Raw genomic sequence first — 23,326 nt, 5'->3', positions numbered from 1 at the left:
TCATATTTTCATAGACTCGCCATCCTTCCCCAGTTGTGAAGAACACATATTTTCTATGAGTGTACACTTGGCAATGACAACAAATGAAGTCTTTTAGTATCAAGTGTTCTTTGCTAACCATGGCATAATTCTGAGAATTGCTAATGCTGCTATTTTTACTACTTTTAAAAAAGTCCTTTGAGTCCCACAGCTTCTTCTCTACAAAGGAGTGTTTGGATCAGAAATCATACTTAGTATTTTGTTGCTCAGTCAACAGGAAACATAACTAGAATGTGCTTGATGGCATGTTCAGGTCTGTGGATATCTGCCATATGATCCTCCAGTATAGTCAAATGTCTCCTGAAATATTAAACCAGATGTCTACCAAGTACAAACTTGCTATACTTTTGACAATGCAAAGAAGTGTTGCATGTTTATGGTAGAGACCTGTGAGTGCAGAACACTTCACAGAGACAAGAGTGTCCATCATTTGCTCTCTGCTCTGAGACTACCCCATGGCTTTGTGTTTCCCTTAACATTAGGTGACAATCCCAGAATCCAAGCATCCAATCTGTCCAGGGAGTGCATCAGACTTTTCTTTCCTAAACGAAAGTGTTTTGTCTTTGACCGACCAACGCATGACAAAACACTCTTACACAAGCTTGATACTGTCTCAGAAGAACAACTGGATCCTATGTTCCTGAAACAAACGAATGCTTTTGTTTCTTACATCTTCACCCATGCAAAGTGCAAGATGCTCAGAGAGGGAATTAAGGTCACTGGGAATCGTGAGTGATTTTTTTTTTGTACACACTTCTGCATAGTGTAGTGTATGTTGAAATTAGTATGTGTAGCTTTTAAAAATTTTCTATACAATGATAATATGCTTGTACCCCTACTCTGAAAAACCTATATGTTTTATAATTGACTGTAGATTACAAATCCTTCTTTAAAAATGCAGACTTCATCACTAGTATCTATAGCTCTAACATACGTATATGAAGTTCTCAACTGATAATAAAATCACAAAATAAAATTCACTTAATCAACTAAAAAATGAATTTTGAAACTGCTAAAGTTGATGTATTTTATTTTCAGAGGGGCTGATGTGTGTATACTAATTATTCTTTGGGATGACAATGTGAAATGTAATTTGGAAATTGAAATAGTTCCAACATAAATAGTAGTGTTTAAGCCATTTAAATACATTCTTTTAAGATTTAATGATACATTTTCCTTGTTAGTTTATGCAATCTATTTTAATGAATTTAAAGATTTAAATGCAAAATTAAATTTTTATAGATAGTTAAATTTGTTTGGTGAATATTGATATTAGTTTTTAACTAGAACTAGAAAACCACAAAGGAAAGAGACAATCGAAAAGAAAGATGATATCTTGATGTAGAATGTTGTTTGTCTGTGTTTATGAGTGTTCATGTGTAATTGTGAGATATTACAAATTTAGCCTTAAAACTGGGTCTCATTCACTTATAACTTCATATTTATCCCCTAAAACTCCTAATTCATGAAGGACTGGGGACTCTGTTGACGACCTACGTGGATGCCATCAACAGTGGAGCTGTGCCTTGTCTGGATGATGCAGCGACAACTCTGGCCCAGCGTGAGAACTCAGCAGCTGTGCAGAAGGCAGCTGAGCACTACAGTGAGCAGATGGGCCAGCGACTGAGGCTCCCCACAGACACGCTCCAGGAGCTGCTGGGTGTGCACACAGCCTGCGAGAAGGAAGCCATTGCTGTCTTCATGGAGCACTCCTTCAAGGACGAAAACCAGCAATTCCAGAAGAAGCTGCTGGTAATGTTGGCGCCATTCACTCTCATTACTCTGTCTTTTCAAGGCAGTAGCACTCCTGTGCCTTCATTAAACTGGGTGTGTGATTCATTTAACGATGAACACTCTGTGTGGTTATAGTGAACACAGTTGTGAAAGACTCATGTCTCCTTCCCAAACTTCAGGTCCTTTTTATCTATAAATCTCTAATGACTGGAATAATGTGAATATAGTATCATAATCCTTCACACAGTTAATGTCTGTGGATTGCAATCCTGCCCACAACACCTGTAGCTCATTCCTGAACTTTCTATATTCTTTTGTTCCGATAAAACAGTTTTGTCTCACAAGAGTCCCACTGCATGCCACTGTTCTTCTATTGCTCCTTGTCATATCTTCCTGTCATTGAAGAAAGAATTACAGGATGTGACCCCAATAAAAACCAGAGATTGTAGCATGCAGAACCATCATGTTACAGAAGGTCCTGAGGACTCGGAATTTCGGGAACATTTACTGTGGCCTTGTACAGATTTTTAGAATCTTAATTCAGGTTTTAGAGTTTCACATTCACTTGTGGTCCTATTACACTAGAATACTTTCTTGTTGGTAATAGCCTGACTCTTTTATAAAGATTATTGGAAATTTATCTCTTCTATTCCTTCAATGTGTCAGATCTTTGTACATTTCCCTTGTAGAAATTAATAGATGAGACGAAAAGGATGTTCATGTTGAAGTATGAAGAAGCATCAGTTCAATACTGCCAGAAAAAACTGAATCTGCTTTCAAAGGCTTTTGTGGTAAATATTTCAACATTTTCTGTTCTTGGAAGACACAGGGACTACATGGAAATGAGTTAGAAGATTGAGCACGACTATTGGCAGGTGCCCCAGAAAGGGGTGAAGGTGGGGAGCCGGGAACAGGGGGAAGGGATGGTGGTGAGGAGCATGGTGCATGGGAAAGGGGTGAGGAATATGGAACATGGGAAATGGATGAAGGTCAGGAGCAGGGAGCATGGGGAAGAGGTGAGGAGTAAAAAGTGTGGGTGCTCATAGCAGAGGAAGGATGGTGTCGTAAAACAGAAGCACACGGCACTTGCTAAGTGGAATAAAAAATCACATGGATAGCATGGCATCTCTAGCTTCATGTTGGTGTTGGTGACCAAAACAGGGCTTTGAAGTGCAAGCAAGTGCTTTACTTTCAAGCCCCATCACCTGAATTGTGCTTGAATGAAATGGCTGCTATTTACTATTAATTCTGAGAAATATTCACATAAAAAATTCTGAGTAACAAGGTTTAGGAAGTCACTTGCTTTCAGTTCCCGCTTATTCAGTTAATATTATTTCCTTCTTGCATCTCTGAGGAAGTTGAAGATTAGAAGATTAGATAACTATATAGTTTACTAGATGTAAAGCAAGCTATGATAGAAAGTAAATTAGGTATAAGACTTTGGACTCACCAAGGTAGAATAGATATGAAATATTTTCTCTGAATTTGTGAAATGCAAACGAACTAGACATTGTTGATATATTTAAGTCTGTATATATTGTAGTTATTGTATATAATTTTTCTTATATTAGTTATATACTTTTTAAAATTCTAGACAAAAGTGGGAAATGTAGTAGCACTTCGTTTGTATTTTAATAAATAAAGCTTGCTTGAAGATCTGAGAGTAAAACAGCCACACTGATCAGCCTTACAAACAAGGCTGTGATGACACACACTTTAATTCCAGTAGCCACACTAGTTTGCCATAGATTCTGTGGAGTGCATGCCTTTAATTCCAGTCCTTGAGAGGAATATAAAATGGGGGGAGGCAGCTCTCAGACACAGTCTCATTCTGAGATCCCTGGAGGCAGGATTGCCATGTTCAGACTGAGGTCAAGGTAAGAGCCAGCAGCTCGCTGTTTTGCTTTTCAGGTCTCCATGTTGAACCCCAGCTTCTCTCTCTGAATTTCTATTAATGGTTCTTCACTCTGCCCAAATCTTCACTCTGTCTTCCAGGGAGACTCTAAGAATGACTCATGGATTTTTGCCCTGGCTGTGCTTCTGAGCAGCACATTTGTCTACAACAGCATGGGCACCATCAACCACCAGGCCCTGCAGCAGCTGCAGTATCCTTGCAGGACTTGAGTGACCAGGTTTTATTGAGTGTTCTGGAATGCATATGGAGGCACTGACCTGCCCTGTCATTGTGTGGCTTTTGGTGGGCAGAGGAGACCCAGGGCAGCAAAAACTCTTTATTACAATTTATTTTTAACAAGAGAATCATGAGAATGTGCATGTGAATTCACTTTTCCTTAATCCAGTGCCAGTTACATCACAGAACTCACTGAGCTGATCAGGGCAAAGTCTTCCGCAAGTCCTGATGGAATAAAGAATTCCACAGAGTTTGTGAGTTTCTTCCCAGACTTCGTCTGGGCTGTTTGGGATTTCATGCTGGAGCTGAAGTTAGATGGAAAGAGCATCACGGAGGACGAGTACCTGGAGAACGCACTGAAGCTGATCCCAGGTAGAGGGAGGGCTGGAGTGGGGAGCTGGGAAGGGCTGGGATCTGTTGACTTGCTCCCATCCACTGTGGGGTCCTTCTGTATTTGCAGTGGAATCGAGGTCTGCAGAAATTCTGATAGGTTATTGGCTGATAATGCCTGAGAACTGGAGTAATTTCTTTTGAAAAAAGTAGAATACTAAGAATATTAAGAAAACATGAATACTAAGCTAAGTTCTTTATAGTTTGTACTTTAGCACTTAGAGTTTAAAGCATTTAATCATGATCAAGTCCAGACATTTGTCTTGTGTGTTTTGTGCCTGTCTTCCTTTAAGAAATAGCCAACAACATAATTCTTATCCATGAATTTGTCATGCATGGCCATCTCAAAATCTATTTCACAGAGTTATACATTGTTCTCCTCTCTCAGGAACAGAGGTTTTCAGTGTTGAATTGGTTAGATTGTCCACAAAAGAGCTGTGTCCTAGTATAGTGACGGATGTAAATTTTTAGTCTAATCCATCATAATTCATCACAACATCCTACAGTGTCAGGATCAGTTATATTATGGTCTATAAACTATTTGCATGGGTGTTATTAGCACGAATAATGTGACTTTACAAAGTATGAAGTCCACGAAGCCTAGTGAGGAATACCAATTCCAATGTGTTCAATGTTTTTATTTTTCTTTCTTTGCTTTCTTAGAACATTAAAAACATAGTAGGTAGGAAAGCACTCTGTGACACCTGTACTCACAGTCATAAAATTGGATATGAAAAGGAAAGTATTTAGCACACAACACCCCAAGACCAAGCTCTCAGCACAAAGGAGAGACAAAGGGCAGGGAATGAGACAAACACAGGAGATAGCGGATGACCGAGAAGGGGAGGAGAAGGGAGAGGGACACAGATATTTGTTCCAGAGGACTAAGGACTGCCTCTGGATAGAGTGGAGACAATCATGGCACCTAGACAAAAGGCAGTCTATATAATAAGAGAGGAAATTTTATGTAACGATGAGGTGTTTAATTTTAATTGGGCATGTTAATTAGGTGACTAAGGGGCCTTTAGGTTGTTGGACTCCATACTTCCATAGTTGGACCTTGGTATTTGGTCTCAGGAGGATGAAATGGCATAATAAGGAAATAGAACTTGGTAGGTAGTTTTGAAAATGTAACCTAAAGACCTTTAGCAAGGCAGAGGAAATGGGGGAAAGGCAAAGCCTGCCAGAACCCTACTCACCACACTTGAACTGGCCAGAGTCCCTTCAGTATAAGCTATTATTATTGTTTATTTTTAAACCAGGAATCAAATGTGGCCCTTAGTTGGCCTGGTGTTCATTATGTAGCCCAAACCAGGCTGGCCTGAAATTCACTATTTCTTTTGTCTTTCCCTCCCATTTCCTGGGTTTAAATGTGTATGCCACCACCCAGATTTTTCCCTCCCCTCCCCTCTCCTCCCCGCCCCTCCCCTCCCCTCCCCTCTGCTCCCTCCCCTCCTACCTTCTCCTTTCCTCTCTAATCCTCTCCTCTCCTCCCTTCCCCTCCCCTTCCCTTCCCTCCCCTTCCTTCTCTGTCCTTTCTGTTCCTTTCTTTTTTTTCTTTCATTCACACACAAAAACCCAGACACAGGCAGACATGCATAGACATACCTCAAATATACGCATGAGCAAAAGGGAGAAAATTCTCAGTTCAGCAGTTTCATAAAATACTATCTTGAAGTTCCTCGTCAAATCTCTAGACTTATGTATTTTTCCTATTTTCATAGACTCGCCATCCTTCCCCAGTTGTGAAGAACACATATTTTCTATGAGTGTACTCTTGGCAATGACAACAAATGAAGTCTTTTAGTGTCAAGTGTTCTTTGCTAACCATGGCATCATTCTGAGAATTGCTAATGCTGCTATTTTTACTACTTTAAAAAAATACTTTGTGGCTCTTCTTTTGAGTCCCACGGCTCCTTCTCTACAAAGGCGTGATTTGATCAGAAATCACACTTAGTCTTTTGTTGCTCAGTCAACAGGATACACAACTAGAATGTGCTTGATGTCATGTTCAGGTCTGTGGATATCAGCCATATGATCCTCCGGTGGAGTCAAATGTCTCCTGAAATACTTCACCAGAAGTCTGCCAAGTACAAACTTGGTATACTTTGACCTGTAAAGAAGTGATGCATGTTTATGGTGGAGACCTGTGAGTGCAGAACACTTCACAGAGACAAGAGTGTCCATCATTTGCTCTCTGCTCTGAGACTACCCCATGGCTTTGTGTTTCCCTTAACACTAGGTGACAATCCCAGAATCCAAGCATCCAATCTGTCCAGGGAGTGCATCAGACTTTTCTTTCCTAAACGAAAGTGTTTTGTCTTTGACCGACCAACGCATGACAAAACACTCTTACACAAGCTTGATACTGTCTCAGAAGAACAACTGGATCCTATGTTACTGGAACAAACGAATGCTTTTGTTTCTTACATCTTCACCCATGCAAAGAGCAAGATGCTCAGAGAGGGAATTAAGGTCACTGGGAATCGTGAGTGATTTTTTTTTTTGTACACACTTCTGCATAGTGTAGTGTATGTTGAAATTAGTATGTGTAGTTTTTAAAAATTTTCTATACAATGATAATATGCTTGTACCCCTACTCTGAAAAACCTATATGTTTTATAATTGACTGTAGATTACAAATTCTTCCTTAAAAATGCAGACTTCATCACTAGTATCTATAGCTCTAACACACGTATATGAAATTCTCAACTGATAATAAAATCACAAAATAAAATTCACTTAATCAACTAAAAATGAATTTTGAAACTGCTAAAGTTGATGTATTTTATTTTCAGAGGGGGTGATTTGTATATTATTTATTCTTTGGAATGACAATGTGAAATATAATTTGGAAACTGAAATATTTCCACCATAAGTACTGGTGTTTAAGCCATTTAAATCCATTCTTTTAAGATTTAATGATACATTTTTCCTTTTAGTTTATTTATTTTTAATGAATTTAAGGATCTAAATGCAAAATTAAGTTTTTTATAGATAATTGATTTATTGGGTGAAGACTGATATTAATTTTAACTAGAACTAGAAAACCACAAAGGAAAGAGAAAATCCTAAAAATGATGATGTCTTGTAGAAGATTATGTGTGTGTTTATGGGTGTGCATGTATAGCTATGAAAGATTAGAACTATAGTCTTAAAACTGCATCACATTCACTTATAACTTCATACTTATCCCCTAAAACTCCTGGTTCGTGAAGGACTGGGGACTCTGGTGACGACCTACGTGAATGCCATCAACAGTGGAGCTGTGCCTTGTCTGGATGATGCGGTGACAACTCTGGCCCAGCGTGAGAACTCAGCAGCTGTGCAGAAGGCAGCTGAGCACTACAGTGAGCAGATGGACCAGCGACTGAGGCTCCCCACAGACACGCTCCAGGAGCTGCTGGGTGTGCACACAGCCTGCGAGAAGGAAGCCATTGCTGTCTTCATGGAGCACTCCTTCAAGGACGAAAACCAGCAATTCCAGAAGAAGCTGCTGGTAATGTTGGCGTCATTCACTCTCATGACTCTGTCCTTTCAAGGCTGTGGTGTTGCTGTGCCTTCATGATCCTGGGTGTCTGACTCATTCAAATATGAGCACTCTGTGTGGTCATAGTGAACACAGTTGTGAAAGACTCAGGCCCCCTTCTCAAACTTCAGGTGCTTTTTTTTTTTGCCAGAAATCTCTAATGACTGGAATAATGAGAATATAGTGGCCTAAGTCTTTCACTCAGTTAATATCTATGGATTGCAATCCTGCCCACAACACCTGTGGCTCATCCCTGGACTTGTTTTATTCTTCTGTTCCTATGAAACAGTTTTGTCTCATAAGAGACCAACTGCAGGCCACTGTTCTTCTATTGCTCCTTGTCATATCTTCCTGTCATTGAAGAAAGAATTACAGGATGTGACCCCAATAGAAACCAGAGATTGTAGCAAGCAGAACCATCATGTTACAGAAGGTCCTGAGGACTCGGAACTTCAAGAACATTTACTGTGGCCTTGTACAGATTTTTAGAATCCTAATTCAGGTTTAAGAGTTTCACATTCACTGTGGTTTTATTACACTAGAATACTTTCTTTTGTGAAATAGGCTGACTTTTCTACAAACTTTCTTGGAACTTTATCTCTTCTACTCCTTCAATGTATCAGATCTCTGTCAATTTCCCTTGTAGGAATTAATAGATGAGAAGAAAAGGATGTTCATATTGAAAAATGAAGAAGCATCAGATCAATACTGCCAGGAAGAACTCAATCAGCTTTCACAGTCTTTGACAGAAAATATTTCAACATTTTCTGTTCCGGGAGGACACAGGCTCTACATGGAAATGAGGGAGAAGATTGAGCACGACTATTGGCAGGTGCCCCGGAAAGGAGTGAAGGTGAGGGGCAGGGAACATGGGGAAGGGATGATAGTGAGGACCAGGAAGCATGGGAAAAAGGTGAGGAGTAGGAAGCATGGGAAAGGGAGGAAGGTCAAGAGCAGGGAGCATGGGAAAGAGATGAAGAGCAGCAACATAGAAAAGGGAATCAGGTGAGGAGTAGGAAGCATGGGGAAGACGTGAGGTATAGGGCACATGGATGCTCATAGCAGAGGAAGGATGGTGTCATAAAACATTGGCACACAGCACTTCCTAAGTGGAATAAGAAAACACATGGATAGCACGGCTTGTCTAGCTTCATGTTGGTGTTGGTGACCAAAACAGTGCTTTGCAGTACAAGCAAGTGTTTGAACCTCAAGTCCCATCACCTGAATTGTGCTTTACTGAAACAGCTGCTATTTACTATTTATTCTGAGAAACAGTCACATAAAAATTCTCAGTAACAACGTTTCAAGTCTGTCAGGATGGTCTACCTGTGAGCTCCTAATTAATGTAAGAACACAGCTAACATATTACTCTGTTGTTGCCAATGACACCATGGTGTGTTCTTTCCTCAGTTCTTTCTTTAGTTATGTAAAATGCTTTTGGTGAACCCCCAACTACTGGGAGAGTTTGCACATTTGTACCTTGAAGTCCAGGCAGTTAGAAGTACTTGACCATGAATACTGCCAACAAGAGGAGAAAAAGTGAAGCCCACACAGTTATGCAGCATTTTTCATGGGGATACAATATTTGAAAGCACATGATGTGGAAAGGAATGATCTGGGAACACATGGTGGCAGGTGGCCTTAGCAGGGATGACAGGAGAGCCATGGACCCAGAAGTACGTACTTCCAGTGAAGAGCAGGGGCAGCCTGCAGCATTCACAGTAGCAACTGAAAGTGAGGCACAGTGGAGACTGTGTTAACTCACACAGGTTCTCTCCCAGGATCCATCAAGGTCTTTGCTGCTTCTTGGTCTTGCAGGCAAGTGAAGTCTTCCAGAGCTTTCTGCAGTCACAAGCCACCATCGAGAGTTCCATCCTGCAGGCAGATACAGCCCTAACTGCTGGAGAGAAGACTATTGCAGGTACAGAAGCTTGTCTCTTGGCTTACAGCAGGATTAGGTTCCCACAAGGTTTCCTGATAGAGGCCAGGGTAACCCATTCCCAGATTAGCAGTTCTCTACCCTTCTGTGGAAGCTCACTCTAAGAGCAACAGGAAGTCAGTCTGTGTTTCAGCCAGATGGGCAGGGTCTCCTCATCCCCTCCAGAAACACTCTCTCCATTGAGTGGACCAGTGTGGAGTCTGTGGTTTGCTTTCAGATCTGAATTGCCCTCTGGGGTTTGGAATGTAGACATTTTACTTAACCCAACATTTCTGTCTCCCACCATCCATCCTCATTCTCCCATCACTTTTCCCCCCATGAATCTTCCTGGGAAAGAGGAGCGGGCCCAGAGGGAGGCAGCTGAGAAGGAACAGGAGCTGCTAAGACAGAAGCAGGAGGAGCAGCAGCAACTGATAGAGGCTCAAGAAAAAAGTCACAAGGAAAACCTTGAGCAGCTGAAAATGAAGCTGATGCAGGAGCGTGAACAGCTCATCAAGGACCATACAATAATGCTGGAGAGTCAGCAGCAGGTAGGATTCCTCCTCCTCCTGGTGCTTGTCATACCCTCAGCAGCAGGAGAAATTGTGTAGCCTGCTCATGAGTGGAAGCATCTCCAAAAGGCATTGTTGCTAAGGAGGTTTTTTCTCAGGCTTTCAGTTGTTCCTTTAAGGTTTTAATGACTGCGATAGTTTCATACACCAATTCAGGACATTTAAAACAACCCCATTGGTACTCACTGAACAAACTCCCATCCAGGCAGCTTAATAAGGACAGCAATGGGCCTGGGTTATCAAGGCCCACATTATCCGGCACCTGACACCCACCCTCCCACTCTAAGAATGATGTATGCTGACATAAAACTGAAATAAATATACAGACTGCAAAGAGCAGATAATTGGCAGCTTCTGCAGGTCCTGTAGCTGTCTCCAGAGTGCACTGCCGCTTGAAGCAGCACATGGCAGGAGAGTGATTCTCTCATTGCCCAACTTCAAGCAAAATGGTAACAGATTTCTAAAACAACTGATGGTTGCCACTGTCTGCATGACGTGGTTGCCATACTGTCTCAGTGGATTGAGCTCCACACAATCTGACCAATTGTGTCTCAGTGGGCATGAGTGTAGGAATGTCTTCACACCTCTGCCAGCATATAACCAAACAGGCATAGTGGATCACCCCCAGTGAAGTTTCCACTTTTTTTCCTCACAGTATGTAGGTCCAACTCAGAGAACCCTTTTCATGGAAAGGGATGTAATTTAGGGCTACACCAAGGACCACTTGCCAAATGTTTGAAACTTATAACTTGTACGCTGGGATTTTACAATATTTTCTTCTCTCTCATGTTCACTGTTTTTAGCATCAAAAGGCTTTGCTTGAAGAAGGATTTAAGAAGAAATCTGAGGAAATGAGTAGAGAAATTCAGCGACTGACATCTACTGTCAATGACATGGAAGAAAACAATGGTTCCTTTATAGATCGCATCCTAAAAGAATTTGTTACAAGGATTGCCGCCCCTGTTTTACTGCCCGTGATGGCTGTGAAAAGAATTATTTCAGCATTCAAATAGGATTTGCTCTTATTTTGATGAAATGATAGACCCTGAATATATACTCTGCCTTTTTATGAAGCTTCACATTTTTATTTTCATTCAGCAAATTTCAGCATTAAAAGTGCTAATTAGAGGACATGCATGCCTGCCCCACATTAGATAGAACATATACATGTCTGCACAGACAATGCTTTCTTCAAGGCACAAATGTTTAAACCATTCCTATGAAAGCTATGATTACCCATTGTACACTGTCACAGTGACTGTCGGTCAACTGGTCTCTAAATAGAACCACCCAGGACACAATCTCTTCTGCACCCTGTGAGGACCATCTTGACTAGGTTAGCTCGTGGGGAATCATCTCTGGTCACTATAGTAGCAAACCTATCTCAAATGCGGGCACCACCATTCCTGTGGCTTGGGGACTCAGTTAATAGGTGAAAGCAAGCTGGGCACTAACTTGTACCAGTTGTTACTTTCTGACTGGATGTCATGTGATCAGCCAGTCTCCCCTTATGTCTGCATGCCTTCTCTGCCTTGCTAAGTATACCATCTGGACCCATGAACTGGAGTAAACCCTTAAGTTGCTTTTGTTGAACCATTTTGTCACAGCAAGAAGAAAAGGAATTGATATCATTGGTGATAAATGTGGAACCTACTTAAGCATCATTTTGAAAGATTGGTAACAAATTGTAATATGTCCTAATCCTGGACTGCGGTATAGTCAAGAAACAAGTGTCAGACAGGTTTCCTGTATACTAATGTAAATTGATCATAAAGATTTCTTATGATTTCTTCTTTATTAAATAAAGTGAAAACTCCACATAACAGTGTGATTAATTTTTAAAGTAGTTGTATTCCATGCACATGTGCAGGAGCACAGATCAAATGTCTTCCAGAAAATTAATGTAAAATGTGATCCTTTGGCTCCCACTAGGGAGAACAAGTTGGAATCAAAAGTCAAAGGGGCACATGCATTTCCTTATTACTCAGTCTCATAGGTTTCTTGGAGAATACTGGGAAAACATGACATATTCACATTTTATAATAGTGATAAGTTAAAATTCATTATTACATGGTGAAATTTCACTTTCCTGAAATAGGAGAATTCAAAGAAAAGTAAGATGAGAATCTGAGGGCCAGGAAGCATAGCATTTGCAACTTAATGCTGTTCTTTTTTCGTTGTGATTTTTAAATATTAATTTAAATAATAAATCTTATGTAACTCAATATATAAACATATCGTTTTCATTGGCAACCATCATAATTAATGCATGTGGTTTTTATTATGTTTATTTATTTCCAAAGTAAGAGAGGAATTGCATTTAAAGAGTCATCACAGTGTAGAATATAAAAGGAAGACATCTCAGAGATGCCTCAGGGGTCAAGAATAGTGCACATTGATCTTACAGAGAAACTCAGTTCACAGCATCCGCCTGGGGTGGCTCACAAATCTGTGACTCCAGCTCCTGGGGATCTGACTTCCTTTTCTGGTCCGAAGGTCACCAGTAATCCCATCACATATCCATGACTCCACATACACTTTCATCAGGTATTATGGAAGAATTTGCTACAGCAGTTTGTTCTCCTATTTTATTTTCTGTATAGGCTGTACAATGAATTATTTCACTATTTAAATAGAATTTATTCTTCTCATGCAATAATAGACTGTGAATATATACTCAGTCTTTTTATGAAGCTTCATATTTTCATTTTTGTTTCATAATATCAACACAAAAAGTACTAGTTAGAGGACATCTGTGCCTGGCCCAAATTAGATAGACCATATACATATTTGCACAGACAATGGTTTTTTAGGACAAATTTTTGTTTGTTTGTTTTGTTTTTCAAGACAGGGTTTCTCTGTAGCTTTGGAGCTTGTCTTGTAGGCCATGCTGGCCTCAAACTCACAGAGATCTGCCTATAGGGCACAAATTTTTTTAAAAGCATTCCTGTTGTAGCTATGTGATTAGTCATTGTACACTGTCATAGTTACTGTTGGTCAACTTGACTGGATATAAAATCACCCAGGACACAGCTCTTCTGCACCCTGTGAGGACCATCTCTGCTAGGTTAGCTTTTTGGGCATTACAACATCATCTGCACCCTGTGAGGACCATCTCTGCTAGGTTAGCTTGTGGGGCATCACAAGGTCATCTGTACCCTGTGAGGACCATCTCCCCTAGGATTTCTTGTGGGAGATCATCTTAGGTTACTATGGTAGGAAACCCACTCCAAGTGTGTGCAACACCAGTCCTGTGGACTGGGGACCTAGCTAAAACGTGAAAGCAAGCTGGGCACTAATGTCCATCACTTGTAGCTTCCTGATTGTGGATGCCAGGTTGTCAGCCAATCTCTCCACTTTTTTCTGCATGCCTTCTCTACCATGCTAGGTTGTTGTAAATAGCCAGGCCCCTTGGTCCATCCTGCCCAGCTAGCTTAACCCAAAATAATTACAGGGAAACTATATTCATTTAAACGCTTTCTGTCCCATTAGTTCTAGCCTTTTCTTGGCTAACTCTCACATCTTGCTTTAGCCCATCTCTAGTAATCTGTGTATCACCATGGGGTCATAGCTTACTGGGAAGATTCTAACCTACGTCCATCTGAGGTCGGAGAATCATGGTGTCTGCCTATCTCTGCTTCTTTCTCCTAGCATTCTGTTTGGTCTACTCCACCTATCTAAATTCTGCCCTATCAAAAAGCCAAGGCAGTTTCTTTATTAACCAATGAAAGTAACACATAGACAGATGACTCTCCTACACCACTAAGTGCATCATCTGGAACCATTAACGAGAACAAAGTCTTTCTTATGTTGCTTTTTTTGTGGCATTTTGTCTCAGCAAGAGAAAATATCATTGTTGATAAATCTGGAAACTACTTAAGCATCATCAAATAATATTGATAACAAATTTTAATATGTCTTGAACCTGGAGTACTTTATAGTCAAGAAAGAAAAGTCAGTTTAACTTCCTGTATATTAATGTAAATTGAGTTTAAAGCTATCTTATAAAATAATGTGAAAATACCACACATATTAATATATTAATATAATAGTGTAATTGTTATTAAAAATGCTACCATCCCAGGCAAATGCACAGGATCACAGATGAGGTACCTCTGTAAGATTAATAAAAAAATGAGCAGAACTGAGAGTGACAAGAGCCATTTGCCTAAGAGGCTGACATCTAAGAAACCAAGATAATCAGATAACCAAGCTACAACCCTTAGACTCATAGAAGTTATGTAAAGAGGAGGGGTCTAGAGAGAATGCAAGGATTACCCTGGAAAGAGGAAATAGAACAGATTTTATTGGTGAACTGGGGGTTGGTTGGGACATGAACAAGAGGGATCTTATGTGTGGGGAGAATGGGATAGAGGGAAAGAGTGCAGAGAGAGAAAGCTGGAATTAGAGGGAATTTGGGGGTGAAGTGCAAGTCCAGAACAGTGGAAACTTCCTGAAATTTATGAAGGTGATCCTAAAGCAGGCGCCTAGTAATGGGGAATACGGAGTTTCTCCAGGGTCTAGCCTGGTGATTCTCCCTTACCTCGTTATCCATGCACCCTTGCCAAACTGTCAGATACAGCCTCAGACTCATATTCAGTGATCTGACATACTAAGTCCATATTTTTGTCCACATCACAACTAATTTCTAGGCTTCTTCCAGGACTCTACCTATCTACCCAACATCCTACAGGCCCATCCTGCACCACATTCAGTCTTCTGCCAAGTCATATCTTCCCATATTCCAGGTTTAGTCTAGGATACATGTTCCTTACACCAGTCAGTCCCCTCTGCCCACCTGACTTCATTCCACCCAAGACATTTGTAACTTCTAGGCCCAGCCCCTCTGCAAACCTCTCTTCTACCCCTGTCTGTTTCGTTCAGACTTAAGAACACAAAAGAAGTTCATAGCCTATGTATATTTACAAAAATACAAACTAGGTGAAAGACAAAGCCAGGATGCTTTCTTCAAAACCTACTGGTCCTATAGAAATGTTTGCACTGGGAATTATCTAGTTGAACCCCAGGACACAGAATTTAAAAGATAAATCAAAAACTTCATCAAAGAGTTCCATGAATTTAAAAACAATGCAAGGAAACAGCTCAATGACGTAAAGGAGAAAGAAACTTAAGGAGTTCTTGAGTGATGCCCATTAAAACACAAACAAAGCCAAAGAAAATGATGAAGACAACCCAGGACTCAAGAATGGGATTCAGTAAGGTGACAGAACAGAATAGAACTAAAGCTGTGATGGAGACGGAACTGGAAAATCAGATAACACAAGTATAAAACCCAAAGAATTTTGAGTAGATATTTTGAAGTACTCAAAGTTAAAGTACAGGTTTTAGACCATATCATCAAGGAACATGAAGAAACACAGAAGAAAGGATCACACAGAAAATGTGGGACACCATGAAGAAACAAAACCTTTGAATTATAGGCATTGATGAGGGAGAAGCATTCCAAGTCAGTGACAGAGACCAGACCATCAGCATGATCATAGAAGAAAACTCTCCCACACTAAGAAGATACACTTATACAAGAAACTTATACATAAAACACCAAAGAGACAAGATCAAAAAAGAAAAATACCCACAGCCTATCATAGTTAAAACACTAAATACACATAACAAAGAAAGTTATTCAAAGCTGCAAAAGAATAAACACAAGTCACATATGAATGAAAATTCAACAGAATAGCTGCTGATTTCTCAAGGGAAACTTTGGAAATTTTGGAAACCAGAAGAGACTGAAGCAATGCACTACAGTTCTAAAAGTTCTTTAAGAAAAAAACAAAACAAAAATAAAATCAAAACATACAAACCAGAGCTGTTGAGATAACTCAGTTAGTAAAAAGCACGTGATGCAAAAGCATGGTTTGATCCCAGAGAAGTGTAAAGGTGGAAAGAGAAAACCATCTGCACAAAGTTGTTCAGTGATTCCCACAGGCATGCCATCTCTGTCTCTCTTTCTCTCCCCCAATTAATAATAATAATAATAATAATTTATGAAGAAAACAATGACTGTCAGTATTCTGAAGCAATTGCATAGGTCTAATTTTCTGAGAAAGTGTAAGGATTCACTTCATGGTACTTTTACTACTAAACCAGAAATGTAGGTTTGGAATTGGTTTTAAAAGCCTCCTCCACAGCTGGAGGGATGGCTCTACAGTTAAGGGAACTTGCTGTTCTTCCTGAGGACCTAGGTTCTATGCCCAGGACTGACATGGATGTTCACAACCATCTGTAAATATAGTTGTAGGGGAATCCAGTGCCCTCTCTTGTCTCCACATACATCAGATATGTTAAGTGATGTACAGACATACAGGCAGGCAAAAATACCAATACAGATAAAAATAAAAGAATTAAATCTTCTAGTCAGGTATTAGGCATAACCATTTCCTCCACTGCAGGGCAGAGGCCATGTCTAGAAGCTGAGTTTCTGGAACCTGCACAGGTTCCATCAATGACAAGTCAAAACGAAGACTGTGGCAAATGAAAATTCCTCTTGGCTGTCATATCTCCTCCTGTTTTGAGTATTGTTTGTGGACATGTATTTGTATGTATGTATGTATGATTGCATATGCAAGTGTATGCATGTGGAAGCCAGAGGTCAACTTAATGTGTTTTTTATTATTAAATTAACCTCATTTTTAAAAGGTTTTATTTTAGACAAAGTCTCTCACTTGGTTTCGTACTCTGTGGTCAGTCAGGGCCGTGATTTCCAGGACTGTGTTCATATCCATTACCCCAGCTCTACAGTCACTGTGTGACTGGTCACCTGAACCACCTTGTGCATGTCTGTACTGGGGATGAGTAGATCCACGTACTTGTACAGCAAATACTTCATTGACTTTCTCTCTCCTCAGCTGTCCTCTTCTTTTTTTCCAGTTGATTGGCTGTAGAGCAGGTGTGAGAGCCAAAATCCAAGGAGAGCAACACTGAAATCAGAACCTGCCAACAGCCTCAGCATTGGGAATGAAGCCATCATCGTGTGTCAAGTCATGACTCTTGGGCCTTCTGTGCTCTTGTCAGTCACTCCCAGAAACCTGTAGCACAGAGTTGAGAAATAGATAAATTCCCTCAACAGAGTCTACAGAGGAAGTGAAAAACACTCTCAAGAAACTGTATTAGTAGGTACTTATGTGTCAAGAGTTACCTGCCTGTTATCAATCTCTTCCACTTCTCACTTTTCTCATTATGAAAAGCTCACTAAGAATTGCAATAGATTTTCATCAGTTTCTTGTAATAAAGACTCTTATACTTAATGTGATACTAAAGCTGTTACATACAAGTATTGGGGAAATTCAACTGACTCTTAGGTCGGAGTTGAGTTTCATTCTCCCATTTATGAAGTACTATTGATATAGTGAAAATGTCTTTATTTTGTCTGGGAATGTATTGCATGTTATCTGAGTGAGACATGGTTAGGTGTTTCTCACATGACATCTGGTCTAAACTTTGAATCCCCCTGGCCTTCCTATACATTTTCCTCTGTTTTTGTTTTTAAAACAATGTTTAATGACACACCTTATATTCTTGGAGAAACAAGAACATTTCAAGTCAACAGAAACAGATGTAAAGAAATAAGATTAGGGTAGAAAATAGTGAAAATAAAACAGGAATACGAAATAAAAAAAATAAGATGTAGAACTGGTTCTTTAAAAAGATGAGCAAGATAAAAGCCTTAGTGAAACTAACCAACTGAAAAGGAGAGACAATTTAAATTAATAAAATTGAGAAAAAATGAAATATTACTTCAGATGCCAATAAAATTCAGAAAATCAGAAGGACATATTTTATAAACTAATATTGTATTAAGTGGAAAAATGCAAAAGATATAAGTGAATTTCCAGGTATTTATGACCTATCAAAGTTTAATACACTTAGATAAAGAATAAAAATGAGATGGCATTGGTACTACATCAACCCCAAATGTGCAGGCTCAGATAGATTCAGTGCAGAATTCTACCAGGCCTTCAAAGTAGAACTAATAGTAGGTTTTGTCAAGTGACTCATTAAAATAGAAAACGAAGAAATACTTCCCAAGTCATTTTATAAAGCTTACCCTGACACCAAAACCTGGTGTGGGACAATAGTCTGTATTCTGCCAATTATATTTTAAATAAACACTGATTGGCCAGTAGCCAGACAGTAAGTATAGGCGGGACAACCAGATAGGAAGTAGAGGAGGGTCAATGAGAACAGGAAATTTCTGGGAAGAAGGAAGCAGATTGTACAGTCCTGTCCCAGCCACAGAAGAAGATGTGACTGCCTCGCTGAATAAGGAACTGAGCCACGTGGCTAGTATAGACAAGAATAATGAGCTAAAGTAAGTTAAAAGAGTTAATAAGCCAATCAGTTTATAACTAATGTAAACCTCTATGAGATTTCTTTGGGACTTAACAATTGTGGGAACAAGGAAGGACAGGAAACTCAGACAACAAAAATCAGACAAAGACTCATCAATAACAAAAAGATGGGTTACCACAGTCATGATTTAAAGAACACATGAAAACAATTGATCATCAAAATTAATTCAACTTCACTCTAGAGACACAGAAATCATCCACAAATCAAAAAAAGTAATACATCACATAAATAAACTCAAGGACAAAATCACATGATCATTTCAATAGATGTAAGAAATGACCCTGACAAAATCCAACATACTTCCATGGAAACAACCCTGAAGAGAATATGAATGAGGGAGATGTGTCTCAGTGTGATACAGACTAAATGATATGCAGCCAACATCATTGTACATGGAGAAAATCACAAGGCAGTTCTACTAATATTAGGGTTAAACTGGGGCAGTCTGCCTCTCTCCTCCTGTTCAGAACAGTCCTTGAGATCTTAGCTAAAGCAGTAAGACAAGAGAAAGACAGAAGCAGGGCGATGGTGGCACATGCTTTTAATCCCAGCACTTGGGCAGAGGTGGGTGGATCTCTGTGAGCTCAAGGCCAGCCTGATCTACTAGAGGTAGTTCGAGGACAGGCTCCAAAGCTACAGAGAGACCCTGTGTCAAAAACCAAGAGAGAGAGAGAGAGAGAGAGAGAGAGAGAGAGAGAGAGAGAGAGAGAGAGAGAGAGAGACATGTCTAAACATGAAGGGAGAAGTCAAAGTGTCCTTATGTACAGATAACAGGAAACCACACATAACAGACTCTAATGACTCCACCAGAAAATTCCTAGAGTGAATAAACACCTTCAGTACAGTGCTAGGATACAAAATTGATAAACAAAAATCAGTTGATTTCATATAACTAATGCCAAACGGACTGAGAAAGAAATCAAGGAAGCAATACTAACCACAACAGCCTCAGAAGCAGTAAAGACCTTGGAATAAACCCAATGGAGGAAAGGAATGCTTCACACTGTAAAAGCTTTAAATATTATTTTGCTGGTTGAACTGTAAACAGATACAGGTGCTGTTGAAATCAATGTGGAATAAAAGGAATATAAATATTTTTATAAAATATACTTAGCAAAAATTGGGAACTTGGGGGTGGGGTGGGATGGGGTAAGGGGAGATGGGGAGAGAAAAGTGTGAAGGGGAGGATGGGGAGAGCTTGGGGGAATGATATGGTTGGGATATAGGAAGGGTGGATATGGGAACAGGGAAGTGTATATATCTTTATTAAGGGATAATATCTTTTTATATATCTTTTTAGGGTTGGCAGCGACTTGACTCTAGAGGGGTTCCCAGGTGTCCAGGGAGATGCCCCCAGCTAGTTTCTTGGGCAGCTGAGGAGAGGGAGCCGGAAATAGCCAGATCCTATAGCCATACTGATGAATATCTTGCATATCACTATAGAACCTTCATCTGGCGATGGATGGAGGTAGAGACAGAGCCACACATTGGAGCACCGGACTGAGCTCCCAAGGTCCAAATGAGGAGCAAAAGGAGGGAGATCATGAGCAAGTAAGTCAGGACCGCGAGGGGGGCACCAACCCACCGAGATGGTGGCGCTGATCTAGTCAGAACTCACCAAGTCCAGCTGGACTGAGACTGAAAAAGCCCGGGATAAAACCGGACTCCCTGAACATGGCAGACAATGAGGGCTGCTGAGAAGCCACGGACAATGGCACTGGAATTTGATCATACTACATATACTGGCTTTGGGGGGGGGCTGCTAGCCTGTTTGGATGCTCACCTTCCTAGACCTAAATGGAGGGGGGAGGATCTTGGACTTCCCTCAGGGCAAGGAACCCTTACTGCTCTTCGGACAGGAGAGGGAAGGGGAGTGGAGGGAGAAGGGGGAGGTAAATGGGAGGCGGGGAGGAAGCAGAAATTTTTAATAATAATAATATATATATACTTAGAAAATATATTTTAAAAAATAATAAATAGTTTATATTTTATATTAGTAGAATTTTGTATGTTACATAAATAAATGGATTTGAGGAAGATCCCAGAAAGAAGATCTCCCATACGTGTAGATTGGAAAAATCAGTGTTGTGAAAATTGCTGTTTCAAAGTCTGTAGGTGCAATGTAATCACCACTAAAATTCCACCATTCTTCACAGAAATAGAAAAATATCTTAAAATTATATTGAAGCATAAAAGAACCTGGGACCCCAAATCAACCCTGAGCTATACACACAATGCTAGGGCTATCATCATGACTGTATTTCAAGAATACAACAGAGCCACAGTATTAATAACATACAGCACTGGCGCGGATATAGAGATGCAAATCCATGGAGTGGAACGGGGGACCAGGATATGCTCATGCATATGGCAGTTCTGATTTACTCCCTGAGAAAGTTCCACACTGATTCTACAGCACCTGTATAGCTTACAGCAGAGAGTAGGGGCCTCCCTTCCCCCACACCCTCACCACCATTTGTCCTCATTTGTTTCCTAAATGATACTCATTTGTATTGGCGTGAAGTAGACCTCAAATCATTTCATTTGCAAGTCCCTGATGGCTAAGGATTTGAGCACTTTATAATTGTTTTTTTTTAGCCAGGTAGTGGTGGTGCACACCTTTAATCCCAGAACTCAGGAGGCAGAGGCAGGCGGATCTCTGTGAGTTTGAGGCCAGCCTGGTCTACAGAGTTAGGACCAGGACAGGCTCCAAAGCCGCAAGAGAAACCCTGTCTCAAAAAAATATTTTTTAGCCGTTGGGTTTTGTTTCTTTTTTTCTCTCTTCTCTGTCTTTCTTTCTTCGTGTATGTGTGTTTTTCTGTTGAGAGCTCTCTGTTCATTTCCACAGCCTACTCTGTCATTTCATTTTTGATGTCTTCAGTGTTTCCTGTATTCTGGCTGTTATTCCCCTGTCAAGGATGAAGCTAGTGAGGATTTTCTCCCACACATGTATCCAGAGGACTCTGTCTCCTATTACAGAGATACTTGCCCATCTGTGTTCATTGCTGCTCTAGTCACAGTAGAGGAAACAGCCTGGATGTCAGTGTTAGATGGCGCTGGTGATGAGCGTAAAGGAAATGTGGCAGTATAATAAATCCACGCCAGGGCGATACCGACCATCACACTAATGTAGACAACTAACCTTACAAAGTCCTTTAGCTTTGACCACTGAAAAGAGGGGGTTCATGCCTCAAGTGTCCTGTTGCAGAAGGCCAGAGGTGCAGCATTTTAAAGTCAAAACCTACTATTTCATTGATTTTGGATGAGGAGCAGAATAACCTTGTATCATTTGTTTTGACAGACATGGCTATTCAGACCCAACATGACAATTAATTTTGACTTACACTTTCTTCAGTTATTTTAGTTTAAATTTGTATAGCACTAATTATTTTGGTTAATAAATCTGGACTATGGTCATGGGAATCCCAACACTGTTTCCAAGGGAGACATCACTGTTGTGGGGTAGAGGACTGAGAACTGTCTGAGCTGACCAAAATGGAGTCAGGAAAACATGGCTTTGCCCTTTTCACTTCAGTACAAGTATATGATAGAATTTTCTTCCGTGGTAAAGAAAATTAAATTTGTAGAAAAATGAATGGAACTGGAAACTATTATGCCAAGTGAGGTGTCCCAGGCCTGGGAAGATAAACGTTCTCTCTCATATATTTGTTCTTCCTCAGAATTTTTAGATTTGTGTGTTTTAGCCAATTATTCAAACATAGTTAAAAAACGAATTTGAAGGGTGTTCTCTGTGTGAGTGGATAACGCTGCTCCAAGAGTCATGGGACCATCAACAAAAATCATGGCACTGATGTGGAAACTTCCTTTCTAGTTGTTGGTCCAGGGCCTCCAGGCACCACAGAAGTGTAAGGCAGGATTGCAGATCCACTTGGGTACAGAGTAAGGTCAGGTTAGAGTTAGGGGGTGAAGAGAATCGACTTGAAAGTTCATTACATAGCTATCAAATCCTCGGATATGGGGATATAATTCAGTGACGTATTTGGGGCACCAGTTCTACGAGATAATGGAAGTAGAAACTGAATAGAAGTAGACAGCAAATGACAGAAGTAAGAATGTGGTGACCTCTGGAGAGGATGGCCACAGTGGAGCTTGAGGGAAGCCCTGTGGTCTGTCTTTCCACTGTGTCTCACTGCTGCTCTCTCCCCTTCCCCTTCTCTCCCCACCTCTGTTCTTTCCCAGTATGAAACTGATTTACTTTCAACATTTAACTTTCTGGCCTGTCTAGTGCTTCTATACTGCATACACTATGCCATCTGACTGCAGGTTAACAGTCTACACTTAGTGTCTTCTCCTCACTTGTTCTTAAGTCATAGAGTTTGATATTTATCCTAGGTATCCAAGCCCCAAAATCTCCTGTCTCAGCCTCTCAGTTATAGGGATTACAATTGTGAAGTGAATTATTGCTCAAATGATCTCTTCAGCAATAAAATGAAGCTGCAAAACAATTTATATTAACAACTGGGGTTTTGACAAATCATATCCTCAGCTGTCCTGAACCCCATGTTTGTTACCTCCCTCATTTCTTAACTACCTCTCCCGAGAAACATTACTTTCATTTTCTCTCTTCTGGGGTTCTGGCTGCCGGCTTCTCATCCTTCAGCATAGATGTTGGCCTGAAA

At 40.3% G+C, this 23,326-nt stretch overlaps 1 protein-coding gene across 2 annotated transcripts in view; it reads left to right on the top strand.

Annotated features, from left to right (window-relative positions):
- LOC119810706 (guanylate-binding protein 6-like) overlaps nucleotides 1-12,136 on the top strand; it is an 81,677-nt gene extending 69,541 nt beyond the window's left edge. For both annotated transcript variants that reach the window (XM_038324326.1, XM_038324318.1), the window contains exons 6-16: nucleotides 522-767; nucleotides 1,511-1,791; nucleotides 2,463-2,564; nucleotides 3,769-3,878; nucleotides 4,080-4,276; nucleotides 6,537-6,782; nucleotides 7,513-7,793; nucleotides 8,470-8,676; nucleotides 9,642-9,744; nucleotides 10,099-10,292; nucleotides 11,117-12,136. In XM_038324326.1, the coding sequence (XP_038180254.1) occupies nucleotides 522-767; nucleotides 1,511-1,791; nucleotides 2,463-2,564; nucleotides 3,769-3,878; nucleotides 4,080-4,276; nucleotides 6,537-6,782; nucleotides 7,513-7,793; nucleotides 8,470-8,676; nucleotides 9,642-9,744; nucleotides 10,099-10,292; nucleotides 11,117-11,326 (2,177 nt within the window). In that variant the 3' untranslated portion in view covers nucleotides 11,327-12,136. The remainder of the gene's footprint in view (nucleotides 1-521; nucleotides 768-1,510; nucleotides 1,792-2,462; nucleotides 2,565-3,768; nucleotides 3,879-4,079; nucleotides 4,277-6,536; nucleotides 6,783-7,512; nucleotides 7,794-8,469; nucleotides 8,677-9,641; nucleotides 9,745-10,098; nucleotides 10,293-11,116) is intronic.
- The last annotated feature ends 11,190 nt before the right edge of the window (nucleotides 12,137-23,326 follow it).

This window comes from Arvicola amphibius, chromosome 1 (genome assembly GCF_903992535.2).
Source record: "Arvicola amphibius chromosome 1, mArvAmp1.2, whole genome shotgun sequence".
Taxonomy (NCBI): domain Eukaryota; kingdom Metazoa; phylum Chordata; class Mammalia; order Rodentia; family Cricetidae; genus Arvicola; species Arvicola amphibius.
Note: the sequence above shows the minus strand (reverse complement) of the source record. Positions and strands in the feature narration are given on the sequence as shown.